Source organism: Adelges cooleyi, unplaced genomic scaffold (genome assembly GCF_023614345.1).
Source record: "Adelges cooleyi isolate 19-005CV unplaced genomic scaffold, UGA_ACOO_1.1 ACOO_flye_CR_arks_rails_tigmint_CR_PRNA_306, whole genome shotgun sequence".
NCBI classification, from domain to species: Eukaryota; Metazoa; Arthropoda; class Insecta; order Hemiptera; family Adelgidae; genus Adelges; species Adelges cooleyi.
The window spans coordinates 1201866-1217744 of NW_026095977.1; the positions used below are offsets into that span (position 1 = coordinate 1201866).

The following is a 15879-nucleotide window of genomic DNA, read 5'->3' on the forward strand; positions in this document are numbered from 1 at the left end:
CATTTTATAATTCCATTTCTAATTTTAGAGCAAACCAATACAAATTAATATAACTCACACGAACAGAACAAATTATATACATTCATTTGATATCCATACACATCTGCAAGCAAGATATATAAATATATATAATCAAACAATCATTTCGTAAAACACCCATTATTTTTTGTAAACATTTTACACATGGATTTATAAATCCACCTTGGTAATAACCATTAACCAGACGTGGTAATAACCAATCTTTATAAATTATCATATGATAACAATGCAGTCCCTACACCCTACATGTACAAGACCTTAATAGATTATCAACTATGAAGTATTAAATCTAGTCACACGTCTGAAAAACAGAGAGTTTGCCACAAAGAAACAAGAAAATATTACGTCATTGTTATAACGATAACGTGTGTTTACTTTATCTATTATTCGAATTCTTATTCCCTTGAAATCCTCATACTAGAAATATGCACACTAGTGGATAACATTAGGAAACTTTATACCGCGTTCTCGTCAAATTAGCGTGGCTAGTCCAAATGTGTAATTTACCAAAGAAAAGTACGCTTTCTGGGAGAATTATATGAAATACATGCATACAGGATATGCAGTGTTAAATTTGGTTTTTGAAAAGGTGGCGAGGAATGTGACGGGCCTCAATAATTTTAATTATTCCGTCTCAACACCCTGCTAGCCTATGGAAATGATATTATGTTATCGGGGGGGAGGATGATGTCGAAGAAAATGTAAAAAAGTTAATATTCAAAATTAAATTTGTAAATTACAATTTAATTATTGTGTTTATTTTTTGGAAATTTGTCTTCTTGTAGCGAACAAAAAGTTCAAGTTGTCGAAATCCAAATCTGATCACTCGATAAATGTGTTATACACAATAAAAATTATCCATTTCTGTATGTTACTCAATTTAGTAATAAACAAAAACAATTTGACAGTTATTCAGCTTTTTTGATTTTAACAAGTCAGTTAGTTTAATCTCTTTATTTATTTATTTTTTAATAGGAATTTAATTGAATGCCTATAAACACCGTAGGCAAAGTATTTGCCCATATAATGCATACATATTTGGGTGTAAAAGTTTATGTTAAATAAGTTCAAGTTTATATAAAATAAATATTTCAAATAGTTGTGCTGTGCAGGTTATTCGTTCCAACTCGTTGTGAGGATTTTCTGTACAAATCAAAACATATCTAACGTTGTCGAACATAACAGAACGGTTTGAAATTTAGATTATATTTATTTCACTTAAAACTAAAATGTCTATCCCTTGACCACTTGAATATAATATCTACCTATTGGACAACTATGTGCCGTTAAATATTTTTAATTACAAGTCGGCAAAAGTTCAGTCGATCTTGCTCGGTGGTAGTGTACGACAAAAATTCGGTTACGGCCATGCACTTTGTTGTATACACCAATCAGCAAGCGTTACCGCTCTGTCGAACGTACGGTACACGCAACGTCTACGTACGGTAACATTAAGTCTTATAGAAACAAAGAAACATCAGGTTGTAACATGATAATAATAGAATAGGGTTATATATTTCCAGTAAAAATTTACAATTATAATAACTCATCATCATCATCATAATCAACATCACGTACACATATTATGTAAAAATTTATACTTAAAAAAAAAAAAAATTACTGTGTAGCGCGCTCGAGTGTGTGTATGCGTGTGTTTGGGAAATTCACATGTTTTAAAAACTCAATATATTTTTTTTTTATTATTATTATTAATAACTTTATATTTAAAAAAAAAAAAAAATAATAATAAAAACACATCATCGCTATTATAATAGTATAATAATTATTATTATATTATCTCGAAGGCGTCGGCTGTACAAAATTCATTACGTACTTAATTTAATAATAATTATAATAATGAGGGGTGGTAAGGGGGAGGGGGAAAGAGCAAAAAAAAAATTGTAACAAATCGGGGTCGATGGTGTGGCAGCAATGCGTACAAGGGGGTAAGGAAAACAAGGTCATCCGTTGTTGGAAAAAAATAATGTAAATAAAACATACAATTTTCATCGATAAAAAATGTAATATTTTACATCAACATAGCAGTTGTAGCAGTAGTAGTAGTAGCAATAGTAGTAGTAGTAGTAGTAGTAGTAGTAGTATAATAATTGTAGTAGTAATGTAATCATAGTAACAACTTTTTTTATACAAATGTAAAAATTTTTTTTCATTTAATTAAAAAAAAAAAATTGTTTAGCTGAATCGCGTCCGCGGTTATTTTTTACCTTTTTTTTTTAAAATTATATTATATATATTCTTTTTCGCTATAACAAAATAATATCAAATCAAATTATCGCCGCCGCCTCGGCCGCGGGCGGTGGCCTGTCGTATTTCTATATATATATATATGTAAATATATATATATTATACATACAGATATAGTAATTATATATACATATTTATATATATAAATATTATATTTTAAAATCGAAATTTAATAATAATAATATCGCCGCTCCGTAACAATTAAATTATTAATTATTATTGTTTGTTTTTTTTTTATACATCAAAATAATATTAAATATACCGCTGCGTTCGTTTTTTTTTTTGTTGTTGTTGTTGTTGTAGTGGTGGTGGTGTGTAAATTTTAAAAATCGTCCTCGACGGCTATGATGTTGTCGTCGATGGTCGATGTTGTCCGCGCTGGGCCGCCGTTTTCCGGTTACAACTTCAGGTCGTTGGCGATTTTCGACGCGATGTTCTTGAAACCGATGGACGTGCCAGAGATGCGCTTGAACCGGACGCCGTTCAGGGACAACCGCGGTAACTTGCACACCTCGATCTCCCATTGGACGAGCGACGACGAAGGGTCGCCATCGCCGCCGGCACCGCCACCGCCGCCGCCGCCGCCGGGATCGCCGTGCACGCACAGCAAAAGGAACCTGTCGCGCTGTTCGTAGTCGCAGTTGTTGGCGTCGAGCACCTAAGACGTTTTTTAAAGGAAAACAATAATTAATGGTATTAAAATCGTATCACAATTATAACATTACTGCACGGTTGTTTACCTCGCGGATTTCGGCCATTATTTCGGACGGGCACCTGGCCGACGTCGTCTTCATGCTCCAAGTAAACCGCAACGACCGCGGTTGCTTGTTGTCGTCACCGCCGCCGCCGCTATGGTTGTGATGGTGATGATGGTGATGGTGATGGTTGTCGACGGCGTTGTTGTTACTGCAAAACGTACCACCGTATAAGTCAAGTTCAGGGCACAAGGGGTGGGGCTTTTTTGGTGTGGGGTGTGATGAACTTGGGTCAAACTCAAAACAAGGACAAGTATTTACTACTTAAAAAGCGACCGTCGGTTTTACCTCGTACTAAAAGACCATACAAAACCGTCCCCCTCCCCCATCGCATTTTTTTTCACAATTTTTAATGCGTTTTTGATTTTGATAGAAATTCTCCTTCGCCACTACTCTGTAATTTCTGTAACACCTAACCTAACCTTATCTTAACCTCAACGTAGGGGACGTTGGCCACTGCCTTTGCGACTCTACTTCCGTGGATTTCCTCTATCACTCGACAACTTCCCCCTCCCCCCTCCTTTCTTCTAACAGACCTACTATTCAATTTATCACGCACTATGGTAGTCACTCATATCTATATATATACACATATACCTTATTTTATCTTTTAACACACAAAGTAAGCTAGTTTTTTTAATGGATTATGATATTACAAAACAAAAACAACGACTACTTTAAAAGCACAGGCATATTCAGCACTACAAATCAATACACAGTAAGTAACAAAATATTTCTTTTTTTTAAACAACACTAAAACAACTATGCTCTAAAAAATAAAACAAAGTCGAAGGAGGTCTGGCCTTGAACGCCTATCGCAGCAGTAAAAGTATCACCGATACTATTCCGTAGTTAAGAGGCCGTCGCACCGGTGATTTTCAGTGGTAAAAACATGTTTACGCCAACTGAAAATAACTCGCTTAATTTTGGTTTTAGAGCAAAAGCACTTATTATAAAATTAAAAGAGAAGAATATTTCGGATGGCAAGACGGTGCGTTTTTTAAAAAAAATTCATTTTTTGAAAAGTTACAGGCATTTAAAAATGTTAAAATAGTCGTTATTTCTAAACTATGTATTGAGCGTTATACTTGGAATAATGACAAAAACGCACCGTCTTGCTCTCCGGAATATTGTTCTCTTTTAATTTTATAATGGGTGCTTTTACTCTAAAAGCAAAATTAAGAGTGTTATTTTCAGTCTGCTTAAACATGTAAAGATGAAAAAACATTTTTAAATCGCTTTCAAGGAAGCTGTGAGATAGTCCAAAAACAAAATTAACTACAAAATAGAGTCCTATTTATTGAACTAATAATTACAAATACCACAGTTTAACCTTTAAATTAAGATTTTGTAAAAAATTGCATGTACTTTACTCCTTAAAAATGGGCGATGTGACGCCTTCTTAACAAAGAGTTTAAGAAGCAATAAAAAAAAATTAAAAATTGAAGATAGCTTTAGATTTTAGGTATAAGTCATGAAACAAAAAGCATTTCTATAGCATCGAAATTTCAATAAATTCGCTTTGTATTCAGACTTGGACATTGTTCAATTATTTTTTTATCTGACTTCGTTGTCTTTTGTTTGTAGAAATGTGATGTTCGGATACGGGTTGATCTCAGTATTCCATTGTATAAAATATAAAAATGAATTAAATAAATAAAATAGTCATTAAATATAGAAAAACTATGAACATTAAGGAAAATATATAGTTTTGTTTGAAAAATGTATCGAAATAAATTTTAAATTATCCTGAGTTATTATTTATAAATAATAAACATTAAAATTACACCGTATAAAACAATTTTTAGAACAATAGCCAAAGTACGATAGATTTATTTTTTGTTTGCTAAATCCGAACGGGGTCAATAAGTTTTCTCTAAAATTAAAAACTCGAAAAATCAAAATTTTCCAGAATTTTTTGTGTTGAAAAAAAATATAGCATAGCAAAAATAAAAGAATAAAAAAGTCTACTTGAAATAAATTTTACCACAAAACTTTTTTTTTTTACAACTTTAAAGGCGATCTTAAAAATGGCCAAACTTTTGTTAAACGATATTATTTGATTTATATTTTATTAAAAAAATTATTCCAATTATGTTTTAGACTAGGCGGTTGATAACAAATATGCCTTGCTCTCTCGACTTACACGGGAAAGGGTGAAAAAGACATAGTAACAATATGTTTCAGTCGTCAAATAGAAGAATGAATTGTGGGGGTGGGGGCAAACAGCATAGACAAAGGCGGAACAGGACTTGGCGAAACATTTTTTTTAAGAGGAGGGGGGTTCCAGAACGTTTTTTCAAATTCTCAAAGGGTTGAGTTGGCCTGGTCGTGGGGTGGTAAAGGTGGAGGGGAGGTGGTACACGTACCTACTACTACTAGAGCTAGTGTTACTGCCACCGCCGCCTGTGGACGTGGTGGAGGTCGTGACGCCGCTTTGTGGTTTGTCCATCGTCGTCGGCCTGTGCGTACGCGTGCGCAAAAAAAACAAAACAAAAATAATAAACAAATAACAAAAAACAAAAAATTAGTAATAAATAATAATAATAATAATAAAAAAAAAGATAAAATAATAAATAATAATAAACAATGCCTAAACGCGCTCGCACTCGATTTGAATAGAGAGACGGCGGTGGCTGTGGAGGAAGTGGTAGGGGAGGGGGTAAATATTTTTGTTTTAAAAATCACAAAACACGGTTGGTTTAAAATTTTATCAAATACAAACGTATTTATTCGTTTAAAATGTATATCACGCATGTTATATATAAATATATATATATATATGTATATACATGCACATCAATCATATCACGCCAATGCGTTTTACATAATAGGTAATAATAATATATTATAATTATTGTTAAGAGATAAGTAGATATTTTTCCCGCTCGAGTCGGTCGTCAAAAAAACAAAAAAAATGTATAATTTTTTTTTTTTAACTTTTCTTTTACATCGCATCGTCGTCATTAAATAAAAAAAGGTTTTAAAAATTTGTTTTTTTCTAATATTTATATAATATATTATCATAGTGCCGGCGATATCCCTTCGGTGGTCGATAGTCATCATGGTCGTGCGGTCGCCTCCACGTTGCCTGGTTTTTCGATATTTTGTGGTTATGGAGGTGGTCGTGTGGAGGTGGTGGTGGTGGCGGGTAGCTTTCACGAAGGGTTGGCGGCGGCCGCGGCGGTCGTCCTCCTGCGCACACATACACACACACGCACGCACAATATTATTATTAGAAAAAGAAAAAAATATTTTTTATTTATTTATTTTTTTTGGTTTGTCGTTTATTTACTCTTCTCGTATACAACACCTACTATAATATTTTAATAATACAGTAGGGCAGGTGTATACGGGACGAGTAAAGAAATCGAAATTTAAAATAAAAAAATTATTAAATGTAAAATAAAAAAAAAATGGCATATGTGCGATGGTAACGCGCCGCGTGAAAGCAATCCGCCACATGACGTCGATAAAAAAAAAGAAAAAAAAGGCCGGTGGTGTTTTTGACGAACAGTATTAGTATTACAATGTATATTATACTGTTAATAGGTGATACCGTGGGGGAGGGGGAGGTTCTTTTTTTTTTTTACTTTTTGACGACCACGACGATGACGACGCAAATATATATACATGTATGCACATATATATATATATGTATATAAATACATAATATCAAGTATTCAAAATAAATTGTATAATACATTGCAAACGGGGGCTAAGCTTTCACGCGGGCGCCCGCCGCCGGTAAGGGGTTCGGCCGCTGGTAATCGTAGCAGGACTAGGAGAACAAAAGCCAAGTCTAACCTGAGACTGTACAACAAGCACAAGTACACGGGCATGCATATTCTACACACGGGCGGGAGAGAAGCCGGGTAAAAATGCCACCGCCTCGAAGCTGATACCGTCGTACGACAACAGTAACACAAATAGCTAACCTAAACTAATATTAGGTTGAGTTTAACAAGAAAAAGAGAAAAAAAAAGGTAAAATTCCATTAGTTTGGCTAGTCTGTTAAACGGAGCCCAAACTCTTTTTAACCTAACACGTCTTATCTTAAACCCTGGGAATTTGTTTTAAATAAATATCGAACAACTAAACGACTCGTTTATTCGTATTATATTTCCTGAAGTTTATCACCCCAGGGTGATGGTGGAGGTGGAGCCATTGTTTGGTCGCTGTCGAGGGCGAATCAGCGTTGTGGAAATAATTATTCTACAACTTATTCGAATAGCAACTGTTGTAATAGAAACTATTCGAACAATTTTTTACTTGAATAATGGTAACGTCAATTAATGTGTTATCTAGAGATGATGGTTAAATTTAGATAGCGTTTTGTTCGAATGACGATTGATGGTACACAACTCTGGGGCGAATAACCAGGTTGCTGCAATTTGTTTTTTTTTTTTTCATTTTCATTTTATAGGCGGTAGCAGCTACACGGGCGGTTTTTTTTTTTTTTTTTGGTAGCTTTGCACTAGGGTTTATTACTGCGTTTACGGGCAGGTTTTATGCAACTTACCGTTTGACGAATTTCGACGATATTTTTGAGAAAAACGACGAGGGCGTATTGCTGGTGGTCCGCGGCTGCGACTGTGGCGATTCGTCGGCACCTCCCCCGCCGCTGCTGTAGCCCCTGTGCCGGGTCTGGCCCGAGTGGAACGTCTGTCGACTGGGCACGTTTCGCGGGAACGGCTGTTGCCTGGCGTTGCCGCTGTTCACCGTGGTCGGCGGCGTAACGCCCCTATTGAGTGAAACAAAATAGAAATTAACACATTGAAACGATTTGTGGGTACACGGCATACAACAGCGTTACACAAGTTTCTTTTTACAGTGATGTTGCTATGAAATAATTATGTAAGCTAAAAAAAAAAAGTTTCAAAACAAGTTTAAAACCGTCGCTCACACACGATGCAACACCGCGTCGTATTACGTTTTTTCTCAACTTTACACGAGTGCAAAAATAAAAAAAAACAGTTCAACAACATTATAACCATGTTATCACCTGGCCTGGTAACTTCCAACACGGAAAAGCGTGGCCCTATTGTTGCATATTAAGCGACAAATATTGTTACAAAGGGTCAACTGATGACTTTTTAAAATTAATTAGCAGCAGCTTATGTATCAAATGTACCTAAGCAGAATGATGCAATATAAATGATGACCGACTGGTCGATACTCAGTTTTCGATACATACTTGCACAGATGACGTGTACACAGACCCACACGTATCACTCACCAGCACTTCCGTTGTGCAAATAGCTCAAAAAGTATTTATCCAAAAACCGGTATCGACCAGTCATTATTTTCATTACATCATTTTGTTATTAGTAGACAAAAATGTATGCTGAAATTTGCCTATAGCAATTACCTTAAAACTACCTAATAAGATGATAATTATTAAATAACTATAATTATTTACTAATTATAATTGTTTAATATAATTTTTTATCATCAAATACACAATAAGGATTTTATTTAATACGTTTTTTAGCTTACATAACTATTACATTGAAAAAATCACGGTAACATGAAATTTGGATAACCCATTATAATACTTTCAATAAAACAAAAATTCTACACAGACACGTCGTTGAACTTAACTACTATAGACGTAATCCCTATTTAATAATCAAACCCAGGCATTATTTAAAAAATTTGTTTAAAAAAAAATGTAATTAAATAAAAGCTCACATGATTTACTACTAAACGTTGAAAGGGGAACATACTACTTTTACAAGTGAAGAAAAAAATTGTCTAGTTTTAGTCCTCTTTAACCATTTAACGACAAACTTTTTACTTTCGACAGAAATCACAAAACCATTTAAAAAAGTATCTTATTTAAAAATATATATATATATATATATATCATCTTTTAAAATTTAACGATTCAAATGATAAATATAGTTTTATTTTTATTCGGAAGTATTATAACAAATACAAAACTGTTTATTCAATTTTGATTTTTTTACTCAGAATCGATTTTGATATAAATAAAATTTAAAATAATAAAAAGTTTAATCATTTTTCAAAGTTATAGTTCAAATAATGAACTATTTATTATTTATAGTAGCGTTAAATTTTCAAAATGTTTGTGTATATTTATAAATTGTAAAATACAATATAATGTAGTATTTTCAAAAAAATTATTTAATTTACAAATTATTTGTTTGTATTTCCCGATAATAAATTGTTTTGAATGTTTTATTAATTTCTTAATAGTAAAATTAATATAAAATAACATATAAGTTACAAGTTATTTGTTATTTAACTACAAGTTCCCTAGATTTGTTACCTCGGTAGTACTAAAGCGACAATTACTAAGTGATGTTCGTGCCAATGGGTTGCATTAAATCAAATAAATAAATAAACATTTTATATACTTGACCTAGCATTTAAATACGAGCCACTACTTAGTAATTGTAAGTGTCAATTACCATTACTAGCTACTACTTAGTATTTATACTACAGCTACTACTACTAAAATAACTACTATATAATAAAACATTTTAATTTCAAAATTTCACTATGTAAGCAATTTTAATATTTCATTCAACCTGAGCATTGTTTAATACATTTTTATTGTAATCAAAATTCAAATAATTGTTTAAACTAAAAAAACTATTTAAATTAAATCTTAATATAAAAAAAAAAATGTTTTTACATTATTTTAGTTATTAATTCACACAATTTTTTCATTGAATAAAAGTGTAAAAAATTATAGAAAATAATAAATAAAATAAAACTGTATTTTACCTAATAAAATATAATGTGGAATTTTAAGTAATAAATCATTTTGAATAATGTTTTTATTTTTATACAGTTATTAGAAATTTATTTTAATTAAGAAATGACTTGAAGCACTAAGACATGTACTTTAAATAGTTAATTTATCGAAAACTGGTATTCGTTGTTTTTCAAATAAAAATTGTACAGGTCTGATTTAATGTGTGATTTGATTGTCTCTAACTCACAAGTCTTAATGAGAAACACGACAAACAAATAATAAAGCAATATTGTTTATAACAATAGAAAAAAAAAAGAAATATTTTGTAAGTTGCATTTATTTGTCTAAATTTGCAATCTTGATTGGCCATTCACTACAAAACACAAACTACCAACACTTTCAAATTTCTAAATACAGCAGTGTCAATTAAAACAAAACCGACTACGTTAACCAATATTAACAACAACAACTACAACAGGCAACAAATAGAGTACACAGTGTTGGTGTATACCTCCTAACAGCAGAGGCGGGATCATCCGCCTGAATCGTAACTATAACGCCGCCTCCACTGGCCGATTTGCCGTGGTGGTGGTGGCCGCTGGCGGTGGACATATCACCGCCACCTCCACCGTTGCTGCTAAACCAAGAGTGATAAAAAAATCGAATATCAGATCCACCACCGTTACAATTTTGAAATGATTATAATATAATAAAGTGTGATAAAAAAAACAACAGTGAAACCCCAAATTACAGTACCTCGTAGGAATGGCAGAAACCGCTCCTCCGGATGTAACTCCTCCTACATCGTAGCTAATGGTGCTGCGTCTACCCACTGTTGCCGCTGCAGCTACAGCCGACGGCCTTTGCTTGCCTAAAAAATAAAATAATTTAATATTTTGTTAAGTCAGTCAAATAGAGGGGAAATAAATTTGTTTTGATCATCGAACAGGAAGGAAAAGTATTCACTACAGATTGCCAAGTATTATTCAATTATTTGGTTGTATGTAAAATATTTACCTATGGTATCTGTGACTGCCGTTGGTACGGCTGACGGTAGTCTATTTTGCTGCTGTTGCTGCTGCAGCCGGTGGTGGTTTTCCTTGATAGTGGCGGCGTCGATCGTGTTCTGCCTCTTAAACGCGCTCGTGCCCGTATTATGATTGCTGGCGCCGGTCGTTGCTGTGTTGGTGCCTAAGAATTCTGTAAAAAAAAAAAAATTAAAGTTATATAACAATCAGAAAAGCTTTATCAATATTTTATAATTAAAAATATGACAAAATAGTCTTTAATTGGGTTGCATTAACTGTCTTTATTATGGTATGTTTTGAGTAAATGGTGTTTACTTGTTTTGCTGCTGGTGCCGCCATTGTTGGTGGTAGCGGTCTGATGGCTCTCGGACACTGAAGCCGCTGTCGCAGCCGACGATGCTCTCCGGGCAGTGGCCGGTTTGGCGGCAGAAGCTGATCTATGTACGGCTCCACCGCCGCCTGCGCGGTGGCCTGGTGAAGTACCGACACTTCCGGTATTGTTCAACGACGAACAGCTGCTTCCCACGGCTGGTCCAGTGTCACCATTATCGGGCTAAACACAAACCGACATTCAAATTATATGTATGCATAAAAAACACACGTCAATATATTAGAATTGGTTTTATTTAAATAACGCAACCAAGTTTACTTAGAATAATAAAAATATCTTACGTCGGAGTTATTGCAACGCGATAACAACAAATAGGTGGCGAATATGTCGTCGTATTTGGCCTGTGCTATACTGTCCTCGATGTCGGGCCGACTGTAGCCCATCGCCACCAAGTTTTCTATGATACGGCACACTGAGTAGCCAAAAAAAATAAAACAATACTTCAATTAATTTGCTGTAATTTAGTAAAAATATCATCAATACGATATATCTTTGATGATGATTTGACTAATGTGGTTGACTTATACCAGGGAAGTTGCAAGAAAATTAGGTCAAAAACTGATTAGTTTAACGGTATAGAGTTCATCAATTTTTTATTATTTAAAATTTTAATTCAATGAACTGGCACTGGTTGTTAATCGAATGAAAACGTTCATGCAACCCGGCATAAGTCTTGAATGCACCTCATTCCAAGATCTAAGATAAAAATATCAAAGATGTTGTTGGTGCATCTGACAGTCGTTACCCTGACAAAAATACATACTTCCAGCACGTTTAGTTGGATCGCCACTAACAGCGGGCTCTATGTACGGCTTGAGTTCACCCTCACCGCCTTCGCCGTCGTATCCTAGGTTCATCCACTTGTCCTTCATGATTACCTGTGTATAACAAATTCGATTAGGTTATAATCATTACGACAACCGACAGACTGTGGTCAAGCCTGATCTACACGATTTGGTAATGTCCGTTCTTGGTCACACAGTTAGCATATTGTTAGGTCCAACAAAATCAACATATATTTTGATTTGCTTTCTTTTAAATTAAGTTAGAATTTTTTTATTAAACTTTAATATTTATTTGCTGATTTCCCTTGACAGTTTGCAACTTACTCTCAATTGACGTGTTCAAAAGTTAAGGACAAACAAATAAAAGAACCAATATTTTGTAAGTTACACTTGTCAAGCAGAAAAACCTTTCCTGAATTGTGTTTAATTATTCTATAATTTGCTAGTACATTTTTTTCTAATCCTAACTACCCTCTAAATCGGTGTTATTATAATTTTAAAATATTAAATTAGCCTAGCAAAATTTCCCTATAACCTATAGTCCTATCATTATGTGCCAGTGCTAACTTGACCCAAAATACTACATGTTTCAACGATCAAAAGTGTTTTTCGTGTAGGCCAGGCTGTTGCTTCGATCGACTGGTGTACTCACTTCGAGGGAAGCGCGCTTCAGAGGGTTGAGCACGAGGAACTTTTTAAGCAGGTTCTCGCAGTCGGTGGACATGTAGAAAGGTATGCGATACTTGCCACGGAGCACACGCTCCCGGAGCTCTCGCAACGTGGACCCGTCGAACGGCAAAGATCCGCTGACCAGCGTGTACAGGATAACGCCCAGAGACCAAACGTCCACTTCGGGTCCGTCGTACCGTTTGCCTATAGAAATCAAAAAATAAATGACAAAATTAAAGTCAGCCCATAACCACCACCAGGCGTTACGATCAAGTATTATAGTTAGTTTGAATACAATAACACAGCGATGCAACTAGCATTTTTGACAACACTACGTGTAGCTTAAATTCATGTATGATCACACGTAGCGTCTTAAGTTGAACATAAATTCTGTTTAAGCGTTTATTTTGTTTTTTTTTTCTGAACTAATTATTTTTAAGAAAACTAAGAATTTTAGTAGTAAAATATAATTTTCAAATTAACTCTAGTGCTTTTCATCTGGGCTACTAATGAAAATGTTCACGGTTTTACCTTGAAACAGCTCCGGGGCCGCGTAGGGGGGGCTGCCGCAAAACGTGTACAGTTTGCCGCCGGGGGTGAACTCATTGCTGAACCCGAAATCAGCTATCTTGATGTTCATCTCAGCGTCCAACAGCAAATTCTCGGCCTTAAGGTCCCGATGAATGATACGTTTCTGATGACAGTACTGGACGGCCGATACGATCTGCAATTGACAGTTAAGTTAGCACGTCATATAAAGTTCCTCAAAAAAAAAAAAAAAATGATAAGGTCAACAACAATAACAACTATCTCAGAGTCTCAAGGTGCATTTGACGATTAAAAAAAATGTTGTACTTAAAATTGGTACACAAAAAAAAACATTATTTAAATTAAAATATAAAAGTGGGTAGACGTTGTCACATTGTCTTGGAAGCTATGCCACTAACTTTTGTAGACCACTAACTTTTGTAGACCGTTCTCATTTTAAGATGTATAAAAAATCGAATTCAAAATTAGTTTAAACCCATTTAAAATGCAAAATCGTATGTTACCCCTGATATCATTTAGTAACACATTAATATAGCGATGAGAATAAAAAGAGTATGAGTAATTATTACAACATATTACAGCAGAGCAAATTAAAAATTATACATTTAATGAGAAGATTTCAATTAGATTTATTCAATATATTTTTGGAAAATGTATTAACTGTTAAGACAAACGCAGATACTTGTTTTAAAAAAAAAATTATAGTCACTTGTAGAAAAATGGTCGCTTATACATTTGATTCTCTTTACTTTATTAGTGTTAAAAAAATCTATAATTTTTCTCATTAATGTGAATTGATTAAGAAGTTAAAAACTACATTTTACTGAACCCAAATTAAAACAAATTGTTTTGCATATGTTAGCATATTTTATTTATAAGTACCAATGAAATTAGTGTCTCGACGTAAAACACTTGAAAAGTAAAAATAAAATATATTTAAAAACGTTTAAGTGATTATTTGAGTAGTTTTAAGAGCATTATTATTAAACTTCCGGGTCCTATAGTAAAGATATTATCGTGTCCTTGACACACGTTGATCCTACGATCTAGCCCCACCTAACCTCTGTTTTGGTTGTACTTTTAAATTTAATATCTTTAAGTGAAAAATTATGAAAGTCGGTTTTTGGCACATTTCCTGAACGTTGTTATTGTGTGTGGTCTGTTGTGGCAAGTACGGACCTGCCGGAACTTGGCCCGTGCTTCTTTTTCGCGCATGCGCCCGTGCAACACCAGGTAATCGAAAACTTCACCACCGCTGGCGTACTCCATCACCAGATACAGGGTCTTCTCGGTCTCGATCACCTGCAACAGCTTGACGATGTTGGGATGATCGAGCATCTTCATGATGCGGACTTCGCGGAACAGCTGTGGGGAAAAGAAAAAACAATATCAAGTAAGCAACTAGGTATAGGTTAGGCTCAACTAGGTCACTTAACAACAAATCATTACCAAATTAGAGAGCGGATTTTTCGTGTGTTTACATATTATAACACAGTCACCGACAGTTATGCACACACAGCTCGACGGGGATAAAAAAAATGATATAACATATAAAAAAACGATACTCAAAATGTCACACGACTGGTTTGCAACGGTAATAATGGCGTTTCACTCTTTTCCTCTAGTCGTGACCACATACCATATACCATAACCATGTTTTAGACTAAATCTGTTATCAATTACTATAAGCACAAAATATGATAAAACGTATATATATAATATATTTATAAGTCTCACGAGGGGGGGTAAAAAATGTATTATTGATCAGAGAATTTGTGGAATAAAATATATTTTTTAAATTTGAACATATTTTGACGATTAATAATTATTTTTAAGTTTGAACGTTTTTTTAACCATATTTCTTTTGGGTGTTAATGGAAAATTAAGTGAATATCATAAGATTTAATCAGTATGATATTTTTAACTTTTTAAAACCTATAAATCCGCTCTCTAGACATATTTTTATTGTTTAGAACAACAAACTAGGCGTCGTACCTTTTGTAGACTGCCCGGCAACAGCTGCGTCTTGTCGATGATCTTGATTGCTACCTAAAAAACAAAAAATAAATAAAATCAAACCCGTTTATTTATTTATTTTTCTCATGAACATGAATAATATTATTATATCTTATGGCTGGGGTCTGTCAAAAACCTAACCTTACCGAATGGTGATAACAAACAGCTGACTGCAGAAACGCTGATAAGAGAGATCAGTGACAATTCGAGGGGAGGTAAAACTGAATAACATAAACCTTCTTGTTTAATATTCTACATTCTTAGGTACCATAAGACGTATGGACGGATCCAACAGTTTACAGAGAAAAATGAGTAGGTTTTTTTTTTGTTTTTAGGCGGGGTGTGGGGTTTGCCAACTCTGGAGATGTGTTCAAGTATCATTTTTCTAACGCACGCCGCGGTAGTATTATTTTTGGACGTTTTCAACCAAATATACACGTTGTATATTCTTTTTTTTTATAAACAGGAAGGGAATTTAAATTTTGGCACTGCGAGTTGAGATATGACAGATGCGCGCGAGAGAGATTAAAAATATGTCTGTTATACCGCGTGCCAAAGAATTTGGACCTCCTACACCGCCGCCTTAATATTGTGCTTTATTACATTTTTTTTTTTACTACTCGTAATCGCTTTTAACTTGTATGAAATTAAACGT

At 34.1% G+C, this 15879-nt stretch overlaps 1 protein-coding gene across 7 annotated transcripts in view; it reads right to left on the minus strand.

Annotated features, from left to right (window-relative positions):
- Positions 1-1532: 1532 nt before the first annotated feature.
- The window catches only part of LOC126839584 (MAP/microtubule affinity-regulating kinase 3-like), a 31260-nt gene continuing 16913 nt past the window's right edge, over positions 1533-15879 (minus strand). Inside the window, exons 4-17 of one of the 7 annotated variants that reach the window (XM_050574968.1) lie at positions 15204-15257; positions 14388-14573; positions 13191-13383; positions 12643-12863; positions 11968-12083; positions 11487-11625; positions 11130-11367; positions 10804-10986; positions 10543-10657; positions 10298-10423; positions 7582-7803; positions 5429-5521; positions 3045-3210; positions 1533-2962 (exon numbers count right to left, since the gene is read on the minus strand). In XM_050574968.1, the coding sequence (XP_050430925.1) occupies positions 2702-2962; positions 3045-3210; positions 5429-5521; positions 7582-7803; positions 10298-10423; positions 10543-10657; positions 10804-10986; positions 11130-11367; positions 11487-11625; positions 11968-12083; positions 12643-12863; positions 13191-13383; positions 14388-14573; positions 15204-15257 (2313 nt within the window). In that variant the 3' untranslated portion in view covers positions 1533-2701. Of the gene's footprint in view, positions 2963-3044; positions 3211-5428; positions 5522-5669; positions 6255-7581; positions 7804-10297; positions 10424-10542; positions 10658-10803; positions 10987-11129; positions 11368-11486; positions 11626-11967; positions 12084-12642; positions 12864-13190; positions 13384-14387; positions 14574-15203; positions 15258-15879 lie in introns of those variants that run through there. The other 6 variants (XM_050574970.1, XM_050574969.1, XM_050574971.1 and 3 more) reach the window with 6 other exon arrangements.